The sequence below is a fragment of the Lonchura striata genome, chromosome 10, assembly GCF_046129695.1.
Source record: "Lonchura striata isolate bLonStr1 chromosome 10, bLonStr1.mat, whole genome shotgun sequence".
NCBI lineage: Eukaryota > Metazoa > Chordata > Aves > Passeriformes > Estrildidae > Lonchura > Lonchura striata.
In genome coordinates this window covers 17989524-18005687 of record NC_134612.1, presented here as the reverse complement: position 1 = coordinate 18005687, position 16164 = coordinate 17989524, and the positions used below count along the sequence as shown (strand labels likewise).

General features: G+C 39.2%; 1 protein-coding gene across 3 annotated transcripts in view; it reads right to left on the bottom strand.

Moving 5' to 3' along the window:
- Positions 1-16164, bottom strand: part of ARMC9 (armadillo repeat containing 9) — a 57198-nt gene that overhangs the window by 38084 nt on the left and 2950 nt on the right. For all 3 annotated transcript variants that reach the window (XM_077785695.1, XM_077785696.1, XM_077785698.1), the window contains exons 5-9: positions 15547-15702; positions 13550-13642; positions 12905-12929; positions 8128-8285; positions 6282-6380 (exon numbers count right to left, since the gene is read on the bottom strand). In XM_077785695.1, the coding sequence (XP_077641821.1) occupies positions 6282-6380; positions 8128-8285; positions 12905-12929; positions 13550-13642; positions 15547-15702 (531 nt within the window). The remainder of the gene's footprint in view (positions 1-6281; positions 6381-8127; positions 8286-12904; positions 12930-13549; positions 13643-15546; positions 15703-16164) is intronic.

The following is a 16164-nucleotide window of genomic DNA, read 5'->3' as shown; positions in this document are numbered from 1 at the left end:
CTCATATTTGTATGTCTTAGAACTGAAATTACTGTGTCTCTCCTGTGATATATTTGGAAGTTCTCCTCTCAACACCTGGCAAACACACCTAGTCTGCACATTGTTCCACACTGCCAGAGTCAGAACAGCTATACACAAAGCACTGACAAATTGACAGGAATATATGACCTGTGCTGCTCAGTCCACAGAGGCGGCCAAGAGAGATACCCTGAACATGGCCTGGATCAGAGGACCTCAGCTTCTGAGAAAGAACCTGCCACTATTCTCCACACTTGCTTTGACTGGAGTTTCTGACCAGCACAAAAAGAATGAGAGACACAATTTAAGGTGTTTCAGCAGTGTTATAAATTCCTTATCCCAAAAGGTTCCAGGGATAAACTCAGAAAGTTTCTGGAGGGAAACCTAGTATGTAGTTACTAAAATAAAGCATAGTGCTAATTCATGGTTTGAGCAGTTTAGTACAAAATATGCTATGTTCTCCTTAATTAGAATAAAATACTTACAACAGCTTTGTATCTAAAAAGAACAGTCTTAATTAAAAATAAAAGTACACAGTTGAACACAATGAAATAAGACCAACATTAATTATTTGCTTCCAATTTTTTTGTGCAAACCTGCCAGTACTTACTTTAGAGGAAATATTTGTACACATGAATAAGCACATAAACACCCTATTTAGCAGGCTGCTCTTTAACAGACATATACAGCCTTACACAGAAGAGGTAAGAAATTTGCTACTCCTCACTGTGAGCACAAAATAAAGTTCTTTTTATTCTTTAACCAATTTTAAAAATCTGACATTCATCTTTTTATTACCATGATACTTAGAATTCCCTGATGTGAATGATTACTTTAACTTTCATGGTGCTATGCACACATACAGACAGTTCCTGGCAAAGACAATTTAAAATTAAATTTAAGACAAAGGATGACATCAATAGAGACCAATAAGTGAGCAAAAGAAACCAGGAGATAAACTGCATCATGATGAGAGACAATTCAACACAAGTACAACGTAAGCCAGTGGAAATGGATGTAGGCATCAACACAAAAGATGACAATAAAGTGAAGTTTTAACATTAAAGAAAATCACAAAAGGTTGGACCAGACAATCTTTTGAAGTCCCTTCACCAATTTGGACCAAACAACCTTTTAAAGTCCCTTCTATGATTTAAGGACAATAACAGGAGAAGTTTGTGGAAGCCCCTACTGAAGGCAATACCTTACCCTTAAAGAGTTCATGTAAACAAAAAACCTTGCAGCAACTTGTGAAAAGGGCATTATATACTGTATCAGCAGGAAAAAATTAACTTCTCCTTGCTTACCTGAAGAGGAAGGCTTGTTTCTTATTTTCCATACATAAATGGGAACATATAAAAATAATCCCATGGACAGAGACGCAGAAAACTGATTGTGTCATCCAAAGAAAAGCTCACTTAGGGTAGATGCTGTTTGCTGCAATGTGCACTTTATTTTTAAATGAAAGAGCAAACATCTGCATAATAATGCCTGGTGAATCCATTCTGAATGGTTTCGAGAGTGATTAAAAAAAACAGAATAAAAACCTTCTGTTACCCTCATCCTAGGTTTCATGTGGTCTGCTGGTGCAGAAATTTCATAAGTAAGAAATGGATTACTTGCCACCAACTATTACAGCTTGATGGCAAGCGCACAGTTGCAGTAAAAACCATGTTTGAGGAAAAAAGCAAAGAGTACAAGAAAAATAGGAGCCCACAGTAGTCATTACAACTATCCCAAAAATAATTCTTCCTTGTTCACAGTTTGTAAGTGGCAATTTAACTTTCCAGAGGAGCTGGTAATTTTGTCCAGTGACAGAACTTAAAAAACCCACCCCACTACTTTTCCACAGCTTCAATAGTGGGTAAAAGAGACCCAAAACTAGCAAGGGACATTAATTCACCTAATTGTAGCTACAGGTAAATATAATCAGAATGAATAGCAGCAAAAACATAATGGGTATTTATTCTATTCCATGACACAGGTGCAATACATGCAAACAACTCTAGAGCTTTCAGGTCACAGACAGATTCTCCAGTGGTTAACACCCATCTCTACCATTGACAGAACGTGCACATCTGAAGAAACAGTTCTTGTTTTGCCTGCAATCCAAAACTTAAGAGAACCTTATTGCTTTATACCTAATCCAAAATATTCCAGGAGGGTGTACACCTTACTTCAATCCAAAAAACCTGTTTGTGGATTTCAGAATTGAGCCTGTGCTACATTTGGTGGAGTGTGAATGTACTGTGTTTGTGATAAAAAGGCAGAATCCTCTTGTCTTCATGATGTGAATTGAACAGAAAACTGCAGGCATCAAAAATTACAACCCCTGCTTCTTATCCACCAGACAAATCAAGACTAGAAAAGGAAAATGGTAAAAAAAAATTAAAACATTAATTATCTCAAGAGGGTAAAAAATACAAGGGACTGTGATAGTCCTGTAATAGATTACTGTACTTGAAAGTACACTATTCAAATTTACCATTACCCACATCAGTTCCATATCCAAAGGAACACTAAGAAGTCAGGAATCTATTAATTCCTCAAATAAATGTTTCTTCAGCTTGTCAGACCTGCTGCTCTGATCTTCTATTCTTAAATCTACATCTTCTGGTCTGACAATTCTCTCTGGTTTCTTATCTCCCAATTCAGGACCACACATGTCAAATAACATGATGGAAAGTGGAGATAACATTCAACTGCAGCTAAGAGAAAAACCTTAGGGTGAAACAGGGCTTTAGAGGCCTTGGAAAGGTCTCCCAGCTGTAACAGCAGTGTGACCTCTCTCCCACTGCACGCAGCAGATGCATCCTGTTAATGGATTGTAGATCAGGCTCACAAGCTGACCCAGGAAGTCACAGAGCTGGCAAGAGACATGGAGTTGTTCTGCAAAAGAATGAGATCCAATCCAGCTCACCAGAGAACACAAAGCTGACACTAGAAGCCCTTGCTAAGAAAGATTTCAGGGTGGATTACAACAGAAAACTCTTTTGGCTGTCATTGCCTCAGGTCTTAAAGCCAGGTCAGTAAGACTTGCCTCTGGGATTTGTTCTCCTGATACAAATTTCTTCCAGTTTGAAAGGACAGGCCTTCAGCCATGGTGGGGGGCAAGCCAGGAAGCTGATATTTGCACATTAGCAACTGATACAGGTCACCTTTATTGTAATTTCAAAGCCTGAGACCTCCCAGCTTTCTACTACACAATATAACTTTTCCCAGCATTAAAAGTTGAGCACAATGTACTGGGAACAAAATCAACTTTGCATACAAATAATGTTACCAAAGATAGAATCCAAGCTATACTCCTTAATTTCCTTGGACAATACTTCATTTTGGTTACAGTACTCATATAATCCCCCTTCCCAGTGTAACTATAAACTACCAGTATAGCTGATTTAACAAAATATACTCTAAAGCTCAAGTACAGATCTCAGAAAATGATGCAGATTTAGCATTTTCTGCTCTCAGAACTTGACCCAAAATCTAGACTGTCCCCTGAGTTGCATCAGTACAAATGGCGGTCAAGCACCTCCTCTTTCCAAACTATGTAATGCATGTCCACTCATACCCTAAATAACACTGGTGGAAATTCAAGGCTGCATGACAGTACAAAACAAAAAAAAAAAAAAGTAATTTCCTTGCTAATGATTCTTTTTCTGCTCATTTATTTAGAGATATTGATCCAGCAGAACCAATTTATTTCAGGGCCTTGTCCTGACATCAGTGATGTCAGTGAGATAGGATCATCCTTAACAGTCAAGGTGAAGTGGGGAAAAAAAACCCCTAACTGACAAACCACCATATTTAATGCCCAATAAAGCTCTTTAGACAATGACTGTTTTTTTAAAGCCTATCACTTATCTTGCCTACAGATGAGGTAAAATGATGGTAAGGTAAGGATGAACAAAGTAGCTGCCCCTCTGCTAGTCTCTTCTCTCTCTAGTTATGCAGCTGGCTGCCCCTTACAGCAGGAGGTTTGTGAAATGGAGTAGCTGGAAAGACCACACTTTAGTGCCTCTAAGTAGTTACGGGCAAAAAGTGAATGAATCTTCCAACACAAATCCAGCACAGATGCTGTGAACTCGTGCTACTACTTAGTCTGGGTCACGGTGCCTCCAGCTTTATTCCAAAACTTATACAAAAACCTGAAACCACTTAAGGGTAGAACAATAACATCTGAGTGTACAACAATGAAGTACTTGAATCCTTGAAGAAAATGTAATGGCATGCCTGAGTGGCCTAGTGGCAAATAGTCAGAATTTTAGTTCATCTCATCTGGCTTCCTGCATCAACAAAGCCAGGGAGTGGTTAGAAATATTCTGGGATGAGAAAGGAATCTTATTTTTGTTTTCATAAGACAATATCTATTTTTTCTTCTAACATTTATTTGTGTTTCTACATGTTTGCTATTCATGTATAAAACAGAACTCTTTACATGGGAAATAAACAAGAAAATATGATCAAGAGGGGACAAAAGGATAAGATGAAGGAAGCTGATTATGATGCAGGTAATGTCTATGCAAAGACTGTGATTAGCCCTCCAAAACTTGGCTAATGCCTCAGAGAGCCTTTTTGGATCTGCTTATAGAAACAACATAAGAGTTCAACCACAGTAGCTGCTAGAACCTCAATGACAAGGTGTGACCTAAACCAGTCTAGAAACCCTTAATCTACACAGTCTCAAGGCTATAACTGGACTGGTCTTCACTAGAGAGTTTGGCTGTCACAGCAACTACCTCAAATAGTGTGGATAAATGAGCCACAAAGTCACACAGAAATAGTTGTGCTAGCAAAGCCTAGTATAAAAATAGATACAACTGTGCCAGGAGAACACTGCTTTGCTCAGGTTAACCTAGTTAAAGGAGACAAAAATTTACTTCCAGCAGGGAAAAAATCCACCACCAACATATCCTCTTTCTCTAACCTACCTGTATAGCTGGAGACAGTGTCAAAGTGGCCACAGCACTTTTGGAGCAGAAATGCTTTAGTGACACTTTTAGGGAAGCAGAAATCAGAACCTTAAATAAGGATGACACTCTTCCTTCTGCCCCCTTCCTAAAAGGGTTCAAGAGACTGGAGGATCAACATATGATAAGAAGAATAGAAATAATAAGCAGAACCCTGGGCAAATGGAGCACCTTGAAAGCACAGAACAAAAAGAGGAGTCTTGATGCAAGCAGAGAGCAGGAACAGAGAGAAGAGAGCACATGGCTGTATTGAATGGGTGATCTGGAAGGAGAAACACACACAACCTCAACATCAGACGGCAAAAATACAGAAGACTACTGAGGTACCTAAAGCAATATCTGAAAAAGTCACTGGCAAGGAAAGAGGAAAGGCCTCTGCAAGCTGTTGGTTAGAAGAAAGATGGGGTGGGAGGCAGATATTATGGGATGGGAGATGAGATAAGCTATGGATATGATATAAATCTGAGGAGAGGGAAGCAGCAGACAGCACCTAATATTGAGGTAACAGATGAACAGATGCTATTGAGGTAACAGATGAACAGATGCTGGTTCCTTCCTGAAACCCTGAAATAGCAGCTTTTGCTATTGATTGCACCTCCTAAACTCATGGCAGGTCCGAAAGGAGTTCTGACCATTAACAGGAAAGTGAGGGCATTTAAAACAGCCTGAAGAACAATGAGGTATAACACTTATCTCTGAAAATATTAGCACGTAGAAAAGAAAAGGAAGCATTTGTATTATCTCCTGATCTTTCTGTAGCAAATTTTCAAGAAGAACAAAATGTACCCATAGCATCACTGCTATTAAAAACCTTGGCTAGAATGAGAAGCAGGAATTTTATTTTCTTCTGCTTTTCCTTTGACACTTCACTAAGTTCTCCTGCTACAAAGTTAAGTACACATGAATGCCTGCCATGGCAGAAACAACAAGCACAGTTCATGATTTTGGCTTGTCTTTGTAGAACATTTGCACACAATATTTTCTTAGTAAAACATTTTGATGCACTTTTATGATTAATGTTTATTTAAAGCATTTTGTTAGCATTTTAACAGACACAAATTTTACTGTCCTCACAATAAGAGCATTAACCATACTTACACAGCTATAACTACACAACCAGGTCATTGACCAGCATCTGAGATCAACAAAACAATGTATTGCCATATTCTTATACCAGCTTGAAAACACTATGTTTTGTCTTTCCATTACAGAGCATTTATTGTTCTATATGTAGCTTAAGTAGTATTGTCTTTTAAGACAGTTACTGTAAAAATCCCAAACATTTATACTTACAGTTCCAGGCCTTGTGAAGTCAATGTTGTGTGCTACAGTTTGTTTCAAATGATTGCTAAACAAGCAAGCACAAACACTTTGAATATACTCTGGTGTAATCTAAAAATTGGGAAACAAAATGAGAACAGGATTACATAAAACTTACACTTTCTACCAGACAAGTGTTTCTATATTAAAGGCTGTTTGCTTCTTTTTTTTTAAAGAGGAAGAAATCACACACCTGAGGCTCATTGCACAGGCATAAGGTATATACTGCAACTACCATTCTGTACAGACATTTTAAAAACTGTAAATTCTCTTTATCTAGGAATTGTTATGCTATTCACAGGACTAGTGCTAAGCACTTTCAGAGTCTAGGAGAAAACCAGATTTTGTCACACCTCTATTTGCATACAGATTTGTGTGAATCAGAAAGTTCAAAATCAAATCAAAATAAAAAATGAAGCAGTTTTGAGCTTGAAACAATGCTCTGATGTGTTGGTTACATTCCGAGCAGAACTTACACAACTGTCTTGTACAGCAGAGAGAGTAAATATGAATTACACAGTACAGCACTTTGTTTTTCAATGCAAAACATCTCAGTGGACTTAGTTTTTGTTTTGGGAAATCTACACCTCAACAGAACATCTTAATTTCAGGAGAGTTAGTATCTTCCCCAGAAAAGAGGACTGAGGTTATAGAAATGCAACTGGGGCCCCTTCTGATATTCCCAGACCTTCAGCAGGACAACGAACCCCTTGAAATTCAGAACGCTGTAACTTCAATATCACTTTATTCAGTACCCAACTCCACTTTGGATTCGGGGATGACAGAATTCAGGATCCCTAACGGAAGAGCACCCTCAGCTGGACACACTTGGGAAGCACCAACCGAGCGCCCCGCACAAGGCTCACAAAGGAAAATGAACATCGGCAACCGGTTCCGACCACAGGCGGTCACTGGATATCGCCTGGAGAGCACGGAGGTGTGAAATGGAGGCAGCAAATGAATGACCGCGATTTTATAGTCGAGAAGATACCTTCCCTAATCTGCTGTAAAGCATAATCCACCCAAAGGCAAATTCTTCCCTGCAGTAATAGCAGAAGTGATCCCAGAGCAAAGTAACAAACCATATGGTGTTCATGCTGATGACAGAAGGAAGGTACATATTGACTTTTCAGCAGGCAGCACAGGAAATGCCAGGTCATTCTCCCTGCTAACAATTCACAGTTCCTTCAAAAGCACCTAGAGGCCACTAACGTCTGCCATAAGAACAGCCTTCAGGTTACACAGAATTTAAGCTCCCAGAGGAGGACAACACATGAAAAAGACAATCAACTTCATACAAAAAATACTCCTAAAAAAGTTGTACCTTCTCCACTTACATACACGTGGCCCATCTCACATGATGAAGAACTCGTTCACTCCTATCTCCTTGTTCCCTTTATCCATTAGATTAACAAGTCCAGTTTAGCAGAACAGAGAGCAAAGCTTTTCCTCACCAAAATTTTGGATAAGAAGACTTTCCACTATTGTGGTGTTAAAACAGACCTAATGGAAGTTTCAAATACACAACAATTGTTGATTGGCTGGACTGCAATCAGTAAGCACCAAAATGCCCTTTAATAACTGCTGCTGCCAAAGCTCAAAAGGGGACTTGCACAAGAGATCTGAGATGTCTTGTGAGATAGTGATAATTTTTTCAAGATTTCTGAGCTAGCACAATTCAACTCACTTTTTGTCCTGTGTTTCATTAGCAGAGCCACAGTTCTAACAGAAATGCTCATAGTTATGAAGTGTAATTCACCCTTTGGTCTCCATTTTCTGGGGGGTGTGGAAGCAAGTGCACATCTGGGTCATCTCTTACCATCTTGCCAGTGACTGTGGCTTCCAAAGAATCCACCAGCTCTGCAGTGACTTCAAGGAGACCACGGTAGTCCATCTGCAACTTGTGCAATCGTTTCAGGTTGGTCATGTACCTGTGCTCACGCTTCACTAACTGCTGATGAAGATGTTGCATCATTTCTGTCAAGAGAATAATAAAAAAAGAAATAGCATCATCTATTCAAACAAAAGGACAAAAGAACCCACAAGCTTTTTTATTGCTCCGAACGGACAACCTCAATTTCTGAGGTGGGAATTTGCCTTAAAGGATAATTTCATGCCCCTAGCAAGATTCCATTTCATTGCAACACCTATGAGTATTTATTAAGCCTTAATTGTCCAAAGAACCAACTGCTTCACAGTTACAGTAGCAACACAACTATAAGGCAGTAAGCATCACTGAAAACACTTGTGAAGAGGATGAGCCATTACTTAGTGGTTAATGGTAAACTCTATAGCTTTCTTTTAATATCCTAAGTTTCTGAAAATAACTCAAATTTGCCTTTCATTTTTAACAGAATAATAAAAAAGTTACATTTCTGATACATTTTGCTCCTTCAGGTTCAATACTTTCGCGACAAAAGCAAACTGAGTAACAGAATCTGTGTACTCCACCCCAGTCTCAGACCCAGCCACGTCAGCGATCTGCAGGGAACTGGACACTGAACCTGGAGCTGTGGTCCACAGTACAGATCTCTGTGACCAGACAAAACCATGCAGGGAGGCACAATAATTCTATTGTTACAGCTGATGTTGTGTATTTTGCTAGAACATTATGTTTGAAATTAGTTTGCTGAAAAGCCAGTACTGACTGCTTTAGGGTTGTGAAAGTGGCATCGGGCCCATCTGCAGACAGACAGACTATTTACCATAGGACATTTTATTAAACAGTGGGAAGGAATCAGCTTGACTGTGGAGTTTCAGACAAAAGTAGCATTCCCTTTCACAGATTGAAAATCTTTCTGGGTTAATGTAAAGCGTTCTAAACAGCCCAATATGACAGAGTTTACCTCACTGATAAATTATAAGCCACAGATCCTGTTCAAATCCAGCAAAATGCACTTAAAAAACTGGCAGACCAATAACCAAAACACCTAGAACAATAACATTAAGTAATCCTGCTGAAACTGCTAAGCTTCTCACAGTTCTATGAGCCATTAAACTAATCTCAGTTTCAATCAATATTAACTTAAAAATCAGTAGAGTTAAGATGACTTCCAAAGACAACCAAATTATTCAGCCTTGATGATAATAATTCAAATTTGATATTGTTTATATTTCAAAGCCATTTCTGTTAAACTGCTACCACAGCTTTAATCTGATACAGTTTCAAAACAAAAACATTTTTCTAAACTAAAAAAAAGATACTGAGAGCAACCACTGCAGAAAACCAGCTCCTCCAGCACTTTATTCTGTTGCCTAGATGAGAAAAAGGGAATATATTTTTATTTAACTGTCACATAACACATTCAATTAATAAATTTCCAGTGGACGTATCTAGAGCATGACTTTCACTCAGCGGAAAATTGGAAGCACCAAATCACAAAGCATAAACCTTCTCAGAGTTTGCTTACTTCTCAGAGCTCAGTGGGTAAAATTTCCAGTGATGAAAATATGTCTTCCAACTGCTGTCAGCAGGAAAAAACTACATAACCAAAACTCAATACAGCTCATGAACACTAATCTTGGAAATTCAGAAACTGGGTCCAATTTTACCTCTTGGCTGTTAAATGCAGGGGTTATCAATAATAAACTGAGAAAAGGGTGTCAGGAAGGAATCACAAAGTCTTGGCATCTATCTTCTCATACCCAAGTAATTTTACTGAAAAGGGAAAAGTCTTTCATGACAGCTTCTGCTGAAAGAGCAGGAAGCTCTCATCACTGGCAAGCAGCTGTTCCAAGTTCAGACAGCTGCTGGAAGAGCTGGTCCTGTGCTGCCCCATTCCCTCATTGCATTCCTGCCATATCCCTATAACAGCATTCATTTAGACAAATCAGGGAGCTACCAGCCCAGGTAAAAATTAGTATTCAATTTCTCGTTTAAAATGTTAAATCATTACTATCCCAGTCCAGATTTGGTAAAAGGAAATGGTACCTTTCAGAGGCATTTCAGTTGACAATTATGTCACCTTGCAGTACTGATCAAACTGCACCATTACAGGAATCAGAGTAACACTGTGGCTTCTCTCTTTTCCAGACACAACTCCCAGCACTGGCAAATGCTTTGTACATATGAGAAGCTTATTGAGGAGGAAAAAAAAGCTCTGGACCAAACACCTACCAGAAACATTATTCATATGTCGATGAAAAGAGGGAAAAGTACAGCACAGAAAACTAACCTCCTGGTGTAGGAGGACACAAGATACAGTAAAGCTTGTGGCTCTGCCAAATGAAGATGCTGGCACTGGGTATCATCTAACTACTCCATGTTTCTGCCTGAATTCTTGCCTGTTCTCTCATGTGTGTAATTGTCAAATCTTCTAACTCTAGTGCCTACAAAGCAGCCAAAGAGTTACACATATGCACTTAATTCCATGACAACCTTTTCTCTCTAAGTGAGAGATTCCTTCACAGCTTACCTGCACCTGAAACATGCTTCATAAAATTGTGCTTGCTCTGTCTCTTTCTTTCTAATCTCAGCCCACCTTCACATACCTGTCCAGAAGCACTGACTCCAGCCAGCTGAGTTCCTGCAAACAGTGTAACAGAGCTCAGAGCAGAGGAGCTGCAGGTCTCAGAAGCTGCTGTTGGACACTAAATCTTACTCTCAGGAGAAGCAGGAGTCTCCTTCTTGCTTAAAAATTACAACCCATACTTTAAACTGACATTTTCCCACATAAATAGTCATTTAGAGTTTAGCAAATCTTCACAGACAGGGAGGTCACACTCCACCTTCTCTAGTGCAGGAGCCTGACACATTCCACCACTCTCCCCCTCCCCAAAACAGTGGAAGAATGGCTGTGAACTCATCCACAGATTTGTAAGGAAGCAGTAAAGGGAACAACAGCTGAACACACTTCCAAATACTTCGTTCCCTCAGTTCCTGTTAGCAGAGATGACACAAAGAAGGTCTGAAGCTCTCTGTGCAAGATGCCAGCCACTCTGCAATTTTTTCCTTTCCAGCCAAACTGGAAACATGGGAGAACTGTAAATTAAGCACAACTGCCACAGAAATAGCTTTGGAAATCATACAGGAACCGAAATGTTTCAGCAAATGGGTAAGAAGCCAGACTGTAGCAGGTAAATCAGGCAAGGTAAACACACTGAACACTCCAGGACACCCTCAAAAGCTCCACCCTACCCAAACTTGAAGTACTTCAGCATGTCAGACTGATGACTGGCAAGTATTTTCAAAAGGCTGTTTTCAGGACTCTGCCATACTGCTCTTCATTCATGTGTTGCCTATAAATTTCCTTTGCATTTCCCCTTCACTGATACAAGTAAATATTCTCCAGCAGCGAGTAAATGCTGTGGATCCCATGTGACATGAGCAGGATACTGCAAAAATAACCTCTTGGATCAATAACCTTCATATGAGACAGCCCTCAAGTAACCTTTATGAAAAATCCAAATTGACTCAACCTCCAAGGCACATAACAAATCTGCAAATTCAGGCTGACCTGCATGAATTGAATTCCATGACAGTCCCTGCACAAAGCACAGAACCTGCCCAAATTAAAACTAATTAGCCCCCAAATAAATCAGGTACAATTGCGTAGTTATTTCTTTTTAATAAGAGCATGGGGTTATTGCCTTCAGGAAAGTCCTCCACAAGGAAAAAGTGTAACTCCTGGAAAATAAAAATCCAAGAGACATTTCTATTATTCAGTGAAAGTCTAATGCAACAACACAAAGCATAAAATAACAAAGAAAACACATAGAACTCACTCTGGAAAAATATCTAACCTTCTGCCTAATTCAATCTACAAAAAGTAAATCCTCGTGATAAGCCTACAGATAAAATAACTCAAGAGGAAGAATAATTTTAAGAATCCAACTGGTCAGCTATAAATCCCTAACTAGAAAGTGTATGCAGAAAATCAAGTGAAAAAAGTCAATGAAGGGTAATTGGAAACCTAAGTTCTATTTATTGAACCGATTTTTAAAAGGCACATGTTTCAAGTATTACCATCATCTAACAGGATTCTGTGCTGAAATTATTATTTCTAAAGGGCCACAACTCACACACACATATTAAAGTGTGTAGAAACAGCTTACCTCAAAACACAACACATCAGCCAGTCACACTTAAATGAACACATTCTTATGCAGGATATACTAATATGCACTATTTTAGGAGGTACTATTTAAGCAAAATGAGTAAATAGGAACAAAAATCAACTTTGTCTAAGATCATCAAACAGTCATCAGAACAACTGAATGAGACATAAAACCTGGAAGCAAGGGAAAGGCATCTGAGGCAACTTACTTTCATCAGAACTAGAAAAGGAAAGCTGGTATGCACTTTGTATGGAGTTCTCCATTTGTTTTTACCATGTTTCAAAACAGAATAGATGTTTAATACAAATCCCACTGCTAGGCCCTTTCCCATTTCTAGTCATACTTATTGATACTTATTGACTGCTTGAACTTACTGAGCTTGAAAAGCTATCCATAGCTATCACCAAAGCTGGGGTCTGGATTTCCATGGACTTTCTGCTATGCATCATTGCCTTCCCCACCCCTGCAGGTAAACCTCCCACTACTTTCACAGCCCCTGACAATTTTACAGAACATCCTTACCACAGTCCAGTACTTACCTTTGTTGCACTGTCCACTCTCCTGCTGCATGAGTAAAAGCAGATCAGGAAAATGTGCATATTTTCATTGTTTGTTCCAGAGACTCAGAATGAGAACCTCAAGCAAGCCAGATATTCCTGCTATCCCACCCAACAGCAAGTGCCTCATGCTCTACAGAATACACAAATTAACAATAAATACATAAAAACCTCGCAAGTGCACAACTCACAATGTTGCCTAGGGATCTGAGATCTTTCACTGACCTATCAGTGACCAAATAATTTCTAGAACCCTTAAAAGCCCTGGAAAACTCTCAGCTAGTCCCTGAAATGGCTAATTGAAAAGACTAACAGCTTTAGAAATGCTAAGAAAGAAGTCAGGACAGGTTGGTGTCTTTGGGTATCCTGTATTTACACATATAAACTAAGAATGCTCACATGATAAGCATGTAGGTTCATATGGATCTGTACATGTTCTTTATATGACTTTTTCAAAAGTTTATTTTTGAATGTGGAATATAAACACTGTTTCCTGTCATAAAAAACACCAAACTGCCATATTACTGCAATTCTGCAATAAATCTTAGCAGCACACTCTTGCAATAAATTATACTGCCTCTTTACAGGATTTCTAATTATCTGCAAAGTGTTTTCTTAGAAGGATACAAATATAGTGAGAAGCCGAGGAGTCTGTCTGGCTTTGAGAGCCAGAGACAGGAACGTTTCTAATCTTGTCCTTAAATCCAGTGTCCAAGAATCCTTGAAAAGAAAAACAAATAGTGACAGTTGTTCACCAAATATGTTCACTCTGCAGAAAGTACTGCTTGGACCACAACAACTTCCCACTAGCAAACAAGGCAGCCAGCACTGGATTTAAAAGGTTTTCCCTTCACTGTTACTGACGTGCATGTGTTTGCTCACTCCCCATGAAAGCATACAGAAGTCAGAGGGGAGTTCAGTATTATTTCTAGATAAGAGTTCTAGAAACACAGTGTATCTTTATTTAAAGTACAAAACTGTCACATGGTTTGATAGTTTGTTTATACACATAACAACTGCCCTGAAAGTAAAAGCACCTTTAAAAGACAGGCAACTTAAGAAAAGGATAAAAAATTATTTTCACATGTATTAAATAGCGCACAAAATTTGTAATTTTGCATTGCTCAGTTTTCATCTTTTGCTCCTAAAAAGATCTGGGAATTACAAGTTTTGTCCATAACTACTGCAAGCATCATGACATGACACTGGTGGGTATAATGTTTCTAAAATAAGGATTTGGAGAAAACCGGCCAATGCAGGAAAAATAGACCAGCAGAACAGACCAAGAGCATTAACTGGAATGCTGTCCTCTGCTTGACGTAGTGTCTCATACACACAAGAAAATAACAGTTAAGGAAAAAAGTCAAACTACAACTAGGAATCCACCAAACACTCATGTCTTGTATTTCAAGCCTTCAGTGAAGTTGGTTTCTGCCTGAGAAAAAGCCAGCCAATGAAAAAAAGCTCTGCTTCCAACAAGTACCAGGAGCTCCCTAAATTTACTGCTGTATACATATATATAGCAAGCTGTTCTCTCAGCTCAGATTTGCCCTTATTTCACCATGCTGGAGAGTGTACAGAATTGACTTGTTGCATTTACCAACTCAGTATCCAGACAGTGGTGTACCACAGCAGGCTGTATGTTACCAAAGGAACCTTGTCTCCTACAGAGAGGAGGGCAAATGATTTTCCAAGATGCATTACACAAACTGACAGGAACTCCAGCTATATAAAGCATCAGATGCCTGAGAAAAATGTATGCCATAAGAACTCTGCTTTGTAAACTAGTGACTCACTGCTGCTCTTTCTCAAACATAAAACAATCTGTGTTTCAACACTAACATGGAATGAGTTGAACAATTCCCACAAGAAAATATGACTGAGTGTGCACTAAGCTTGGACACTGGGTTACTCAGAATAAACCTGTGGATCTCAGATAACACATTAAAAAAATGCTGCTAAGTATAATTAAAAAAGAGTAGTCATAGTCCATCTTTGAGGTCAACCAGTCTATCTCATTATTTTTTGCTAGTCCCAAAGGAAAATGGCAGGATATGCCTTTTTTTGGTGTTAAACTGGAGCTCCTCATCAACTGGTACATCTGAAGTCAGCCCTAAGGCAAATATCACTGAAGCTTTGATTTGGTATCAAAAGCAGAGTAGCAACAATGCAGGCTGAAGACATCTCCTTGCACCAGAGTGGCTGCCCACAGCTGCTCAGCCAGGCCAGCACAACTGTCCACATGGCCAGGGAAGCATTCAGAGCAAATAACTCTAAAAAATACTACACATGCTTTACAAACAAATTAGTGCAGATATGTGTACATGGCAGCTGTTTACACACACATTCACAGGTAAGAAAGCAATTCCTTGATCCAGTCCTAGTGCAGGCACACAACCAGACATTTCCAGCACAACACAGAAGCTGAGGTGCAGTTTTGCAGTGCAGGAGCAAGCCACCAGCAGATGAAACGGTGGTTGTACCTTCCCCACAGGTATTGCCAGCAATACTTTGGAACATCAAACCACAGCTCTGGAAGTCATCTCCTAACCATCCACCCACATGGTGTGCAGAGTGCTCAGTGTAAGTCACCACAAAACCATCTCTGCAACACAGATACTTACCTGGAAAAGTTCTTTAAATGAAGGATGTACCATGGGGTTTGGAACAAATGGCAAAGCATAGAAGGGAAGAAACTCTGTAGTCTGGCTCAGTGCAGCTCCTTTTGTTTCCAAGTATGCCTTGAAATAAGCAATCCTTTCATCAAGTTCAGCTTTGTCCTAAGAAATAAAGCAGCAGATTTAATTTAGAAAACTACCATTCTGAATGAACTGTAAAGCTCGCAAATAAAAGACGAGACACAAGTATATTAACCAAGTTTGAAATTCCAGAGTATTTCTTATCTAAGAACCAGTACTTATTTAACTAGAGAAGATATTGTATGTTTTCACCAAACATAAAAGAAAATGTAAACCAATGCTGTTGTTACTCTCATCCAGGTCCAAAGAAAGAAGAGACAGACAACTGCTTTTTGAATGTAAATTATTCCTGTTCACTTTAGGCTAGATTTTTAAAGAAAAATACCATTGCTACACTCAGGGCAGAGAGAAAACACATACACATACTTTAGACATGCTTTATTTCAGTGGTAAGTGCAGTGGGAACTGGAGCTGGCACCCAGAACAGAACAAAAGCTCCGTAGAGGCTGGAAAACAGACTGCAGGCATCCAAATACTCTTGTA